Source organism: Hemicordylus capensis, chromosome 7 (genome assembly GCF_027244095.1).
Source record: "Hemicordylus capensis ecotype Gifberg chromosome 7, rHemCap1.1.pri, whole genome shotgun sequence".
NCBI classification, from domain to species: Eukaryota; Metazoa; Chordata; class Lepidosauria; order Squamata; family Cordylidae; genus Hemicordylus; species Hemicordylus capensis.
In genome coordinates, this window is record NC_069663.1 from 8,677,788 (window position 1) to 8,693,699 (window position 15,912).

Below are 15,912 nucleotides of genomic sequence, written 5' to 3' on the forward strand. Positions count from 1 at the left end.
AGTGCTTTTTTTTTTTTTTTTTTTTTAAGCGTTCCATCCATTGAGCTGTTGTGGCCTCCCCCAAAGAATCCTGGGAGTTGTAGTTTTCTGAGGTGCTAAATGACATGTTGGGGATCTCAGTGCTTTTCAAAGAATTGCATTTCCCAGAGTTCTTGTGGTGTGGAAGAAATGGAAGTTTTGCACACAACCCGGTTTATAGTATGCTTAAAGATGGAGCTCTTATGAGGAGACCTGAGGCCTGGGAAACTGCTTGAGTCTTTTGTGCTTTGATCTAGATTTAACACATTTGCTGGCTTTTGTGGAGTCACATGGATTGATAGCCCTAATTTATTTGGTCTCCTCAGGTACACCCCAGTGGGCCGTTCCTTCTTCTCTCCTCCTGAAGGATACTATCACCCGCTGGGAGGAGGTCGGGAAGTCTGGTTTGGTTTCCACCAGTCCGTCAGACCGGCCATGTGGAAGATGATGCTGAATATTGACGGTGATTTAATGCTCATAGAAACTGCTCTCTACATATTCATGGTAGTTAAATCCCTCAGTGGCTACTAGCCCTGGCAGCTAAATGGAGCCTCCATATTCAGGAGCAGTATATCTCTGGATGCCAGTTGCTGAGGGACAAACGGGAAAGTGCTGTTGCCGTCACGCCTTTGCTTGTGGGCTTCCTCAGGGCATTTGGTGGGCCACCTTTGGAAACGGGATGCTATATTAAACAGACTCCTGGGCTGATCCAGCAAGGTGGTATGTGTTTCCATGGGTTTAATATAAATGGGTTTATATTAATATTATTATATTATATTATATTAATATAAATGGGTTCCATGGGTTTAATATAAATAGAAGGAAAGAATAGAATTTTATTGATTAGTTAAATGACCATATCAAATTGAATAAACAAACACAAACAAATACATTATATATATATATATATATATATAGAGAGAGAGAGAGAGAGAGAGAGAGAGAGAGAGAGAGAGAGCGCTCAGAGCACTGAAGAGCTGAAAAACAGGGTGGTGGTTGTGATGCTCGAGGTTCCTGTTTAATGCTGATCTCCCCAGTGACCCCCTTACCGTGGCCTCAGCTGGCGAAGGGGGATGCAAGGGAGTGGGGAGGTTCTTTGCACCTGATCCCTCCTCTCTCCTGGTACTGCGGTTCACTTTAACTCTTCAGTGCACTCTCTCTGCTTAGTCCCAGACTTCCCCAGACCCCCACATCTGCTGCAGCCTCTGTGCCAATCTCATCATCAGCCTGGCGTTCAAATATTCCCTGTTAGGCCTCACAACTCTCGTAGGAGGCTGAGGTAGCATCTTGCGAGATCTCAAGCTCTTCCCAGATCTCAATTGCTGCTCTTGCCTCCGGGCCTTTTCTCGGTCTACCAGGCCTGCTCAACTTAGGGCCCCCCAGATGTTTTTGGACTACAACTCCCATAACCCCCAGCCACAGTTGCCAATAGCCAGGGATTATGGGAGTTGTAGGCCAACATCTGCAGGAGGGCTGAAGTTGAGCAGGCCTGGACTACACCCTGCTTCTGGCTCCCCATCCTTGGTCCTCCAGCCTGTGTTTGGCTTTGCCTCTGAGCACCGCGACTGTGGTTGAGCCTGTTCTTGGGACGGTAGCACTGCTGAGTGGACCCAGCAGTTCTGTAGAGCCCAAGACTGGGCTGTCCAACTGCCGGCCTGCGGATCAAATGTGGCCCACAGAGCTCAGCAGCCCAGCCCCTGACAATGTTTCACCACCACCGCATTTCTCCCTTCCATGGCGTCGGTGATGTTCCTAACCCCCACCGTGGCGCTTGCTACCCCCTACCCTTGCAGCGCAGCTTCCCACCGCAGGACTGCTTACCCCCGGCCGTGGTGCTTCTTGCCCTGCCCCCATCTTGTGTGGAAGTGGCAGATGTCCAAGGCCTCAGAAGAAGTGGAGGCTTGCTTAGTTCTTCACTTGGGTTGGCTGAGGCAGGTCCTGGGCAGTGGGGAGGGAGAGATGGTGAGCTGGCAGGCTCAGAATTTCTTTGTTTAAAACAATAATAATAATAATAATCAACCTGCCCATGAGCATATTCCCTGAGCACATTCAGCAAATTATAAGTGGCAGGTTTGTCCATGCAAAATTTGGTAGCTGCCGGTCATAGGGAAGTAAGTTCAAAATTTCTTTTATTTATTTATTTTTAAATCAACCTTTCCCTGAGTATATTCTGGTGTAAGAAGAAGAGAGATGGAGGAAGAAGAGTGTGAGAGAAAGAGGGTGGAGGAAGGAGGAAGCCAGAAGAAGCGAGGTGGATGCAGCTCCCTGGAGATGCATTGGAATCAAATCCAACCCACCGCATGATTTGAGTTAGACACCGCCAGCCTAAGATTAAGCATTGCATGAAGTTCTGAGGACCCCCCCAGTCAAATTTTAGCTTATATTAAAATGGTGTTTATCAGCTTAGAGCAGAAGTTCTGCTTAGGAAATGGATCAAACAAGAGTCCATCTGCCACAGGCAACCAAGAGATTCATGCACAGTGAGCCCGCATGTCTGCCTCTCTTCCTGGGACACTGGAGTACTAATCATGAGCTGGGAATGGCTTAGGATGCCAGTGTACCAGGAGGGGTGAAGGATATGCATACATGCTGTCATAGCATGTGGCAAGCTGGGCAGATGGACTAGCATCCAGACAGGCTTGCAGTGGAGTCTGGGGAGCATGAAGAAGTTCTTCCTGGAGGGCGTTGCGAACCAAGAGGCTACAGCTTAAAAGGTCCACATCAACAGAATCTCAGTCCACAGCAGGACTGTGAGAAGGGCCTGAGATTCTGAACAAGGGCACTGGCAGGTTCGTATGGGTGAGGGGTTCCCAACCGATGGTACTCCAGATGTTGCTTAACCACAACTCCCATCATCCCTAGCCTAGTTTAGCAACTTCTGGAGTACCACAGCTACAACTTCCATCATCCCCAGCTACAATTTATTGTGGCTAGGGATGGTGGGAGTTGTAGTTAAGCAGCATCTGGAGGGCCACTGTTTGGGAACCGATATGGTCCGACAGATACTCTGGCCCCAAGCCATGCAGGGCTTTAATGGTCCGGACCAGCCTTCTCACCAGTACACCTGTCTGCTGTCCCCACCACAGTGTCAGCCACAGCGTTCTACAAGGCCCAGCCTGTGATTGAGTTCATGTGTGAAGTCCTGGATATCCGGAACATTGATGAGCAGCCGAAGCCCCTTACTGACTCGCAGAGAGTGCGTTTCACCAAGGAGATCAAAGGTAAAAGAGAGCAGAAATGTGAAGGTCCTGGTTAGCCGTTCATTTTCGGGTGGAGGGGAATGGTCATTGTGATATTTGACAAAGTCTACACCTCCAGAGATGGAAAATGGGTGATTGTGTAATAGCGGTTATAATACAGTGTGTTAGCACTCTGCCACAGGATATGGTGGTGGCTACCAGCTTGGGTGGCTTTAACAGGGGCTTAGACAAGGTAATGGAGAACAGGACTTGGTATAGGGCAGCTTTGCATGATCTGGAACATAGGAACATAGGAAGCTGCCATATACTGAGTCAGACCATTGATCTATCTAGCTCAGTATTGTCTTCACAGACTGGCAGCGGCTTCTCCAAGGTTGCAGGCAGGAATCTCTCTCAACCTTATCTTGGAGAAGCCAGGGAGGGAACTTGAAACCTTTAGATGCTCTTCCCAGAGCGGCTTCATCCCCTGAGGGGAATATCTTGCAATGCTCACACTTCTAGTCTCCCTTTCATATGCAACCAGGGCAGACCCTGCTTAGCTATGGGGACAAGTCATGCTTGCTACCACAAGACCAGCTCTCCTCTCCTCATAACTGCATCAGTTATGCTGGCAAAGGACTGTCGCTCGGTGGTGGAGGGCTAATAATCGGAGGGCTACTGGCCACATCCAGCCTCAGAAGCAGGATGCCTCTGAGTACCAGTTGCAGGGGAGTAACAGCAAGAGGGAGGACATGCCCTCAACTCCTGCCTGTAGGCTCCCAGTAGCATCCGGTGGGCTACTGTGTGAAACAGGATGTTGGACTAGATGGGCCACGGGCCTGATCCAGCAGGGTTGTTCTTATAGGAACATAGGAAGCTGCCTTAAACCAAGTCTGACCCTTGTTCCATCTAGCTCAGTATTGTCTACACAAACTGACAGCAGCTTCTCCAAGGTTGCAGGCAGGAGTCTCTCTCAGCCCTATCTGGAGATAGTGCCAGGGAGGGAACTTGGAGCCTTCTGCATGCTGATACTCTTCCCAGAGCTGCCCCTTCTTACCGTGCTCACATGTCGTTTTCCATTCAGAAGCAAACCAAGCTGGAACCAGCTTGGCAAAGGGGACAATTCATGCTTGCTTCTACAAGACCAGCTCTCCTTATGTTCTTATCATGCTTTCGTGGTCCTGACCATTGGTCCTGTAGCAACTAAATTTGCAGTGGTGTTATAAAAGCTTTAAAAAGTTTTTTAAAGACTTAAAAGCTACGAGAAAGTTCTATTGATGTTATCATGGAAATGGAAATTGGCAGGAATGTCCTCCAAAGATTACTCCATGGATTACTCCAAAGATTACTCTTAACAATTTGCTCATTGTTACCCTGATTCTTTCCTCTGTGCAAAAATGACTGCAGTTTTACCCTAAAGGTTTGGGGGGTAGGGATAAAGAAGGAATCGCCTTCTTTAAAAGCTGTAAGCGCAGCAATGCTATCACCTATTTTCCATCTTTAGGGGGATAGACATTGCCAAAAATTACGATGAGCATTTGTCCCCTCTCATGGTAAGTAAAGTAAAGTGTGCCGTCAAGTCAGTGTCGACTCCTGGCGCCCACAGAGCCCCGTGGTTGTCTTTGGTAGAATACAGGAGGGGTTGACCATTGCCATCTCCCTTGCAGTGTGAGATGACGCCTTTCAGCATCTTTCCTATATTGCTGCTGCCTGATATAGGTGTTTCCCGTAGTCTGGGAAACATACCAGTGGGGATTCGAACCGGCAATCTCTGGCTTGCTACCAGTGGCCAAAGCCTGTGGCCCTAACTCATGGATTAAGCCTTGTATTCTGTGCATCCTCCGTGTTGTCAGTCATGCTCTGTATCCAACATGTCATTTGACATCCCGAGAAGCTCTGCTTTTATTTAAGGTTTCTAGTCCTCATGGCTGAGCAGGCAACTTTGAAACCTATAGGCAGTGCATGGTGAAAACCCTGGAGTCAGACTGGGCTGCAGATAGGGTAGGGTGCTGAGCACAGCTGGCAAGGGCGAAGCTATGGGAAGGATCACGCGGGAATGGCGGAGAGGAGCCACAGTGCAGGCTTGAAGAATTGTGATTGTTGGGAGAGGGGGCTAGTTAAACTGAGCCTGCTGGGTAAACTGCCTGTTTTTGAATGTTTGGAATAACCACCGAAGGCATGTACCGCAAACTGGGAATTTAATAATGTCTAAAATGAAGGGATGGAGAGCTGGCCTTGTGGTAGCAATCATGACTTGTCCCCTTTGCTAAGCAGAATTCACACACTGGTTTGTATTTGGATGGGTTACTACATGCGTGCAGCAGTTGCTGTAAAAAATTCCCCTTAAGAGATGGGCTCAGAAAGTCCAAAGTTCAGTCCCTGGCAACATCTCCAAGTAGGGCTGTAAAAGACTCCTGCCTAAAAACCTGGGGAGCTGCTACCTGTCAGTGTAGACCAGGCCTGCTCAACTTTGGCCCTCCTGCAGATGTTGGCCTACAACTCCCATAATCCCTGGCTATTGGCTGCTGTGGCTGGGCATTATGGTAGACCAAAAACAGCTGGAGGGGGCCTAAGTTAAACATGTCTAGTGTACATAGGAACCTAGGAAGCTGCCATATACTGAGTCAGACCATAGGTCCATCTAGCACAGTATTGTCTTCACAGACTGGCAGCAGCTTCTCCCAGGTTGCAGGCAGGAATCTCTCTCAGCCCTATCTTGGAGATGCTGCCAGGGAGGGAACTGGGAACCTTCCGCTCTTTGGTGGGGAGCAACAGGGAATGAGCTAACATAGTGCAACTCGTGGTAGGCTTAAAGGTCTGTTTCTTTCACTAGGTTTGAAAGTGGAGGTAACTCACTGCGGGCAGATGAAGAGGAAATACAGAGTGTGTAACGTGACCCGGCGGCCAGCGAGTCACCAAACGTAAGGCAGGCAGCTGGGGTGGGAGGGGGAAAGCTCGAGGGAGGGGGCACCTTTTTAGTTGCTGAGTCATGCCGGATGCCCTGGGAGAGAGACGCTGTGCTGTTCGACTTGTTGCCACTAGAAGGAGATAATAAAGGTTCCACCGAAACCCTTCTCTGGGTTCTGTGGAAGCTCATTGATACTTACCCTGTCCCCTTTTGTCTCTTCTCCCCTCCTGTGCTCTTGTTGTGTTTGAATCAACTTAGCCCTTAATTCGTTCATATAGCTCAGGGGTTCTCAACAAGTGGTACTCCAAATGTTGGTGAACTACAACTCCCATCATCCTCAGCCACAGTAAATTGTGGTTTGGGATGATGGAATGTGCACGTCATTTATAACCAACATGTGTTTGCTTTTAAACTGGTATGTAAGAATTACCTATTCACGCTCAATGCAGAGATCAAGACAGAGTTAAGAGCTCCCAGTGTAGACTGATGGGAAGCAGGCAAAGCCAGAGCAGAGTGTCATACAGAGACACAGCTTCCTCTGCAAATGGGCAGATACAAATAGAAACAAATCTATGGTGTGGCCACATTGGAGTGCAACTTACCCGAGTTTAGAGATGTGCATGAATGTTTTTTCCAATTCTATTTGACCTCAAAATTAAATCGCAAAAATTCAAATCAGCTAGCCATTGCAGGCTGGTTCAACGACTCAAATCGAAAATTCGGTGTGGGGTGTTGTAATTTGCCCATAGGGAACAATGGGGAACTCGAATCACCCCATTGTTCCCCATAGTTAGGTCCTAGGGATACCAAAGTGGGTTCGGTGGTAGGGCATGATGGGTGCTACCTACCACCCAACCCTCAAAAGAAGTGGACAAGAAGGCGATTTTTATTAAATAAAAAAACACTTGTAAAAAAAACACCCATAGAATCGTGTGGGGGGTTAAGTTTAAAAAATATGAAAAATTGCCCATTTCTTTTGTGGGTTGGGTGGTAGGTAGCACCCATCATGCGATGGGGGGATTCAAGTTCCCTATTCTTTAAGGGCAAAACAAGCAGAGTGCACCCATTTTGCAACCCTGCCTCAAAAAACTCTTCAGAACAGAAGTACATAGTCCTTCCCAACAAAGAACAACACATTTTGCCAAACACACAGTCCAAAGATGCCCAAAGAAAAATCACTGCCAACAACAGTGCCTGTGCTGCTGTAACATCATTGGCACAAGTTGCTTTCTTGCATGCAATTATGACTCCATCCTTACTTGCAACAGCTGCTATAGCAGCACCCTTAGCTGCCAGCAAGCCATAAGCTTAACTAGAACAATGTCTTCACAGTCACACTTTGACTAAGTACACCTTGCAATGCAGACTGCAGAGCAGTGAATGAAGCACAAGTTAGTCTCAAGGCTCAGCACAGCAATCATGGAGCTCATCACAGCAATCACCAAGAAATATTACAGAGAGAGCTGCCACTGTTCATTTCTCACCACAACTCAAGGAAGGCAGGCAGGCACTGAAGTTCTGCTTTTGTCAATCTGAGATCCAGCAAAACCAGATAGTTAACAGTAAGCAATAGCACTCTAAGCACAACAAGCATATTAGTGCTGAGAGGACCACAAAATCAAACCTTCCTTCCTTCCATCCTACCTGCCACAGAGAGACAGCAGGACAGAACAGCAGTCATGGCCTGATGGACCAAAGGTCTGACAAGGAAAAAAAAACCTCTAGACTCTAACCATGAGAAGTATTATTTCTTCTCTTCTTCTCCAGTGTAAGCATACATGCCTGCCTGTGTCTGGGTAACACCATGACCTCAGATTGGTGGTGTGTCCTGGCTGACAGCCAGTCCATGTTTCATCATCAACCATGGCAGTGCCACGTGTGCGTGTGTGTCATCAGACTGCGACACATCTGGGTTTTGGGTTGGCCAGGGTGAGGCAAGTTGCCAGTGGTGTTGGGGTGGGCGGGTGGGGGACCATGAGTCACTCACTCTCTGTGGGCAGCAGTGAGAGGTTGGCCTTTAGGGAGACCAGCCACTCCACCATGTCAACATTAAAGAAAATAAATAAATAGATAGACATCCAAGTGTGAGCAGTGGGGAGTCACCATACCCCCAGACATGGAGAACACCCTCTTGCTCTGGATGCTGGTTGATGGGCACAAGAGAAACCGTCTGGCAACTGTCACCAAGTCTAGCCAGACTTGGAACGTGTTGCCCCAAACTGGATCGGCTCCATCACCTGGCCTGCCACCGGCTCCGGCAGATACTGCAGCACACACTGCTGTAGGGCTCGGTGGGCTTCTTCTGCCCCCCTGGCAAGGCGCCAAGGAACCCCTCGGTGAACCACAGGGTGGAATGTGGAGGCAGAACTGCCGCCCCACTTGGCCCAGCCAGGGACATCACGCTGTTGGACCAAGAAGGGGTGGTGATGCTGCTGCTAGGAGTGGACTGCCCACTAACAGCAGGCACTTTTCCATAAGAGCAGCCGTGGCAGCAGCTGGATGGCGCCCAGATCCGGCAGAGGGGATGTCCCACCTGACTGCAGCCCCAGAAGGGCCAAGTGCATCCTGCACAGCCAGGTTCAGAGTGTGCGCCATACAACGGATGGACACAAACTTGCTCAGCTGCCTTCATTATGTTGGTGGCATAGTTGGTGACTGTGAACCCTTGGTGAAGGTTTGGCTGCCCAGACAGCCATTCTCCCAGCTGGCAATCCATGGCTGCCGATAGCTCACCTGCCATGTGTTCAGTGTCCAGCACCTCCACATGCCCACCAGCAGCAGATGTGCCCTCGCTCTCCTGCCCTCACCAAGTGTGCCGTGAGGGACAGGAATGCAGTGTGCCTCCCACTGGGGCTGTTCCACAGACCCACAGTTAAGTGCACGCCAATGTCAGGCATTGCTGTGCACAACACTCCCTCTCTGCACTCCTGGTACAGGGAGGGCACCACCCGCCTGCTGAAGGTGGTGTGTGAGGGGATGTTGTGGTTGGGGGCAAACAGATGGAGCATTCTCCACCACCTGAAATGGCTGGTTGTCCAAAGCAACCATCTCTGCAATGGCCTGGGCGACGAGATGAGGCTCTGGGAGACCAGACCGCTTGCCCACCAACTGCAGACAGCATTGTGTGGTCATCAGAGCAGAGCGCAGAGTAGCCCAAACTAGGCTGCTATTGGCCCAGAACCATTTTGGTGGCGGTGGTACTGGGGCTGCTGGTTTGTTCTGGGGCCACCACTTCCCTCCATCTGGGGCTGAGAAGCAGAAGTACTTCTTGCTCCTCTGTCTCAGATGGGGGATCACACGTCCAATGGGGTCGAGAGAGCGTTCTGGCTGGGCTGGAAGCTGACGACACCTCCTCCGCTGCCATGGGAAGAAGAGCTTCTTCCCTGACAGGGGAGGACCTCCCCTCTACTTTTACCTCAGCTGCCAGGCTGTGGGGCCAGGCTCATCCAGACAGGAAAGCCTGCGCACAACCACATCAGTGGGGATGACTCAGGGAGTTAGGCCCCTTTTGCTGTCATACTCCACGGCCAGCATCACCCCCCTCACCTCGCTCTGCTTGTCCAAGGCAAAGCAAAGGGCAGGAGATTACTGTGGCCTCTTTCTAACCTACTCCTACAGTCCTGCCACCTAATCCCTCCCATTCCCAGACTAGGCCCTATTTAAAGAACTTAACCTGACCAAGGCGCTCTCACCTTCTGGCGTCTTCGGCTGGAGTCTGCCAGGTGTTGTGTGGAGGTGAAAGCCACACAAGTTAAAGCCACTGGGGCTGCTGTTAAAAAAAAGAGAGAGAAGAAAATAAGAGTAGTTGCTGCTAGCACTGCAAATTCAAAGGTTAAAAAATAGAGTCAGATAAGGCTCTGTCTCTCCACTCATTGAGCCGGGCTAGGCAAGCCCAGATCACCACCACCACCAGTCTCTGCTCTCCCCTCAGGGCTGCTGTAGTCTCTCTCTGATCGTTCTCTCCTGAGGCTCTTATCTCTCTGTCTCCAAGCAGCCCCTTAAATACATTTTTGGCCTCCCCCCTTCCTGCTCCCTCGTCCCAGTCAATGGGGGCACAGTTGCCCATGCCAACACTTGATTTGAATGACAACAAGCCAACCAAGAAGCAAGGAGATCTCAAGCCAATTGGAAGCCAGTGCCAGACAGCCAGTCAGCAAGGGAAAAACACAGACACAAAATGGTGCCTGCGACATGAATTGCTTGAATCTATTCATGTCTAATCGGGGCTGCTTCAACTTCGAATCAGGCCCTCAATTTTAGGAGGGATTCGATTCAAGTTCGAATTTGCGAATAGCCCCAGATTCGGCGCGAATTGATTCATGCACGAATCAAATTGCACATCTCTACCTGAGTTACTGTATGCTTGACTTGCAGATGAATTATGTGTACAGACTCCATTGAAACATACCGTGTTCTGGTCACCATATCTCCAAAAGGACATTCTAGAAATGGAAGGTGCAGAACAGGGCAACCAAGATGATAAGGGGCCTAGAGGCTCTCGAAGCAAGGCTACAACATCTGGGGCTTTTTAGTTGAGGAAAAAGGCAACTAAGGGGAGACGTGATAGAGGTCTGTAAAGTTGTGCATGGTTTGGAGAGGGGACTTGCCTTCAACTTCTGCTTGGGGGCTTCCCAGAGGCATCTGGTGGGCCACTGTGAGAGGCAAGATGCTGGACTAGATTGGCCTTGGGCCTGATCCAGCAGGCCTGCTGTTATGTTCTGACGGACTTTGGGTTCACAGGAGCCATTAAAGCAGTTTAATTGCTTGGAGCACCCTAGGATGCTCCAGTGCATGCAGCTCAGGAGTGACCAGAGTCAAAGGTTTTCTTAGTTCAGCCCACAGGCTCCCTTAGCAGTCGCCTTTCCCTTCTGCCCAACAGGTTCCCTCTGCAGCTGGAAAGCGGTCAGACGGTGGAGTGCACAGTAGCTCAATACTTCAAGCAGAAATACAACCTCCAGTTGAAGTACCCCCACCTGCCTTGTCTTCAGGTTGGCCAAGAGCAGAAGCACACGTACCTGCCTCTAGAGGTGAAGGCCTGTTCCAGGAGTTAGGGTGGTGGTGGTGCTTGGAAAAAACCTTGGGGACCTTCTCCTGCAGTCATCCTCATGTGTGTCAGTCTGCATGCCTTGCACAACTGTTGCAGCTATGTTTTGTTCTTTGCAGCCTCTTGGCCCTCTTTTTTCCTTGGCTACCAGTAGGCTGAACTACACTTTCTCTCTCTCTCTCTTCTGCCCCCCGGTAGTCTGGGTTAGCCTTTGACTGAGGGGCAAGTCCAATCAGGCACGTTACCATTTTTTCAATTACTGTAGCCGTAAGCAGATTTCCAGTTTGATATACCTATTGGCAACAACAACAAAATATTTATATACTGCTTTTCAACAAAAGTCTCCAAAGTGGTTTTACAGAAAGAAATAATAAATAAGATGGCTCTCTGTCCCCAAACATAAGAGAGAGACCAGCAACAGTCACTGGAAGTACTGTGCTGAGGGTGGATAGGGCCACTCATTCTCCCCCTGCTCAGTAAAGAGAATCACCACGTTTAAAAGGTGCCTCTTTGCCCAGTTAGCAGTGGTATTGGCAAGAGAACATTTCCTGCTATAAGGCTATATTTTTACATATATTACAAACCCTTAAATATTAGAGTTAGTCTCTGAAACATGCCAAATACTTCAGTAGCGGAATCAGAAACGATGTCCCAAAACCTTGATTCCGTTACTGATGTATTTGGCACATTTCAGATTGTAATATTTAAGTGTGTTGTGTTTGTGTGTGTTTCTTTAAAAGGCCTTTTATTAGGAGACTAGTGTTTCAGGCCCGTTGTGATAACGGGCTCTAGTAGGGAAGAGTTCCCCCCCCCCCGCCCCACTTCCTCTGGCCTCCCCCCCCCCACGCCCTCCCAGCTGGCCGAGACTTCCTTACCCAGAGCAGCCCGCGACAGTCGGGCGATCAAAAATCCATTTTTTGCGAAGAAGAGAGGAGCTCCGGAACAGAGCTCCTCTCTGTGCTAAGCCAATGCCCAAACTGCTGCTATGGACGCAAAGGACGCAATAGGCGTCCTTTGCGTCCATAGCAGCAGTTTGGGCATTGGCTTAGCACAGAGAGGAGCTCTGTTCCGGAGCTCCTCTCTTCTTCGCAAAAAATGGATTTTTGATCGCCCGACTGTCGCGGGCTGCTCTGGGTAAGGAAGTCTCGGCCAGCTGGGAGGGCGGTTGGCGGCCATGGCGGCGGCCGCGGAGGCATTCTTCTGGGCCGTTTTGGCCCTTAATCATTTGCGGGGGGGGGGAGCGGGGAAGGAGTATGTGGGCAGCTGGGAGGGCGGGAGAGTGGGCGGTGGCGGTGGTGGTGGCCGGGCAGACTCTGGGGGCGCCGCTGCCGGTCCGCCCCCGCCTCACATTCCCGGCCGGTCTCCCCGGACGGGCAAGGGCCCCAAGGACTCGCAGCCGCCTGGCTGCGGCGGCGGTGCCAGGCCTCGGCGGCGGCTCTGCCGCCACCTTGGCCGGCTTACCCCGTCACCTCCTCCCCCCGCCCGGCTTCGGCGGCGCGGCTCCACCGCCGCCTTGGCCGCGCTGCGTCCTCTGGCCGAGGCGGCGGCTTCGCCGCCGCCTCGGCCAGTCTCCTCCTTCCCCGCATTCCCGGCTTCTTCGGGGCGGCCACTTCTGGCCGCCCAAGATGGCCACCGGGTGCCGGCCCTCATGTCTCCCTTGCCCTGTTCTGCGCCTGCGCTTCGCGCAGGCGCAGAACAGGGCAGGGAGGCACGAACACACGCTTGGTGCCCGTCCACGGACGGACACCAAGCGTTTTATTAGAGAGGATGCTCTCATGCCAGTGGGTATATAGAATACCAGCTTGAAATTTTTCTTATTATATGACTACAGTCACTGAAAAAGTGGTAATGTGCTTGATTCCGTTACCCTTAGAATTGCCTCGATCTTGCTTGCTTTAAATTTGTAATCTGTCCTATTCCTTAGGTTCAGAATGACCTGCAATGTCTTTAAAGCCCTCCTTGCTTCCCTTGGTATTAATCCCCTGAAGACACTGGATAACAATAATTGCCCCATGCCCATTCTTCCCACCCTTGAGTCTAATTTGCAGATCATTCCAGCCTATTTTTCCATTACTAGGGAGTTCCCAGCACAAGCTATTTCACCTAGCTGAAGTCAGAGTAGCTGGTTTCCAGCTACTCTGAGGGGTACATGGGCCACCTGGTTTGTCCAACCATCTTAGCCATTAATATTTAGTTATCATATCTGCATATAGCCTGGTGTGTGTGTGTGTGTCTGTCTGTCTGTCTGTATAGGCAGTGTACACAATTTAAAACAACAAATTATAAAACGGAGTAAAAACAACTTCACAGAATCAAAAACAATTTCACAGAGTAACACAAGTAAACAGTTTAAAATTAGTTTGAATCAAAAGCCTGAGAAAACGGGTGTGTCTTGGGGTTTTTTATAAAACCAGTCAGAGATGGAGAAGCTCTTATTTTGACAGGGAGTGCTTTCCAAAGCACTAGGGCAGCAACAGAGAAAGCCCAACCTCAAGTTGCCACCAGATGAGCTGGTGGCAACCATAACCGGACCTCCCCAGATGATCTTAATAGGCAGCAGGGTTCATGACAAAGGAGTTGCTCTCTTAAATATCCTGGACCTAAGCCATTCAGGGCTTTATAGCTAATAACCAGCACTTTGATTTTTTGCTTGAAAACATATTGGCAGCCAGTGTAATTCTTTAACAATCAGTATTATATGGTCCCTTCGGGTTCTCCTAGAGACCAGCCTGGCTGCCACATTCTGTACCAGTTGTAGTTTCTGGACTACGTACAAAGGCAGCCCCACGTAGAGTGTATTACAGTAGTCAAGCCTGGAGGTTACTGGCATATATACAGTTATAATATCATTTACCTACAGAAATGGGCATAGCTGATGTATTGGCTGAAGCTGATAAAAAGCACTCCTGGCCACAGCCTCAACCTGAGAAACCAGAGAGAGTTTTGGATCCAGGAGCACTCCCAAGCTATGTACCTGATCTTTCGGGGGAATGGAACCCCAACCAGAGCAGGCAGACCTTAAACCATCTCTTGGGTCCCAACACTGCACAGTACCTCCATCTTATTCAGATTCAACTTCAGTTTGTTATCCCTCATCCAGCCCATTATCATCTCCAGGCAGGCATTTAGGGATGTTATGCCATTTCTTGATGAGGTTGATATGGAGGAATAGATTTGGGTATCATCAGCATATTGATAACACCCTGCACCAAATCTGATGATCTCGTTCCAGTGTTTTCATGTAGATACTGAAGCATTGGAGACAATATGGAGCTGTGCTTTAGTTCTCACTTTGGAGAGCAACACCATCTGGAATCTACCAGAGAGGTTGGAACGAAACCACCGTAAAACAGTGCCACCCAATCCCACTTCCCTCAAGCGACCCTGTCTCCAGATAGGACTGGAAGAGACTCCTGTCTGAAACCAGGAGAGCTGCTGTCAGTCACTGTAGATAATATTGAGCTAGATAGACCACAGGTCTAAGGCAGCTTCCTATGTTCCTAAGACTTATATATTTTTGGCTCTTTTGTACATCTTTCCATGGCTTTGGTCAGATGGAGTGGATGTGGCCCCTAATTCAAATCTATATAAACGGCCCTATATCCTGCAATCATCTGGAGAGGACTTGCTTTGTATTCAATTGTCATTGGAGGGAAAATAAGTTGCCATGAAAAGCAGTGTCTTTTCGGGGGTGGCATCAGCCTGGTGCAACAGGTGTGGCCCACTAAGTTTCCCAGGAGGTTAGTGAACATTTCCTTGTGGTACTAGGCTTTTAGGGACATAGGAAGCGGCCATATACCGAGTCAGACCATTGGGCTATCTAGCTTAGTTTTGTCTTCACAGACTGGCAGCGGCTTCTCTTAGGTTGCAGGCAGGAATCTCTCTCAGCCCTATCTTGGAGATGCTGCCTGCCGGGGGGGAACTTGGAACCTTCTGCTCTTCCCAGAGCGGCTCCATCCCCTGAGGGGAATATCTTGCAGTGATCACACATCAAGTCTCCCATTCATATGCAGCCAGGGTGGACCCTGCTTAGCTAGGGGGACAAGTCAGGCTTGCTACCACAAGACCGGCTCTCTTCCTTTTGGAACTGGCTGATCCAGCTAACAGAAAATTGCTACTTAAAAAACAACAACATGTGCTTTGTATGTTGCTGCTGCTAATTATAGCATCTGATCTGATTTTAGGTATGTTAAAATTTGTGTAGTGTTTGTGGTTTCCTTGTTGCGAGTGGTTCGAGTGTTGGACTAGAACTGTGGAGATCCGAGTTCGAATCCCCATTCAGCCATGACACTCACTGGGTGACTCTGGGCCAGTCACGTCTCTCTCAGCCTAACCTACCTTTCAGGCTTGTTATGAAGATAAATATAACCATGTACACCTCTCTGGGCTCCTTGGAGGAAAAGCGGGATAAAAATGTTTTAAAAATTAAAATAATTTTAAATAAAGTTTATTTAATGTTAAATAAACATTTAAACATGTTTGGATTTCTGTTGCCGTTTTGTCAGGTGTGTAACATTGTAGCTGGCCAACGGTGTATCAAGAAACTAACGGACAATCAGACCTCCACCATGATCAAAGCAACAGCGAGGTCTGCCCCGGATAGGCAAGAAGAGATCAGTCGACTGGTATGTGCATCTCACCCCTCTACTTTTGTGGGAGGAAAGCAGGATATGGAGTGCTTATGAGCTTTTTGTTTGGGGGGCAGTGGGTAAAGAGGCTATGTGTTGAGAAGTAAGATTTTATTTATTTAAAATATTAAATAT

General features: G+C 49.3%; 1 protein-coding gene across 3 annotated transcripts in view; it reads left to right on the plus strand.

The window, feature by feature from the left end:
• LOC128333368 (protein argonaute-1) overlaps nucleotides 1-15,912 on the plus strand; it is an 81,500-nt gene that overhangs the window by 46,538 nt on the left and 19,050 nt on the right. For all 3 annotated transcript variants that reach the window (XM_053268813.1, XM_053268814.1, XM_053268816.1), the window contains 5 exons: nucleotides 345-481; nucleotides 3,105-3,239; nucleotides 6,031-6,118; nucleotides 10,985-11,132; nucleotides 15,655-15,774. In XM_053268813.1, the coding sequence (XP_053124788.1) occupies nucleotides 345-481; nucleotides 3,105-3,239; nucleotides 6,031-6,118; nucleotides 10,985-11,132; nucleotides 15,655-15,774 (628 nt within the window). The remainder of the gene's footprint in view (nucleotides 1-344; nucleotides 482-3,104; nucleotides 3,240-6,030; nucleotides 6,119-10,984; nucleotides 11,133-15,654; nucleotides 15,775-15,912) is intronic.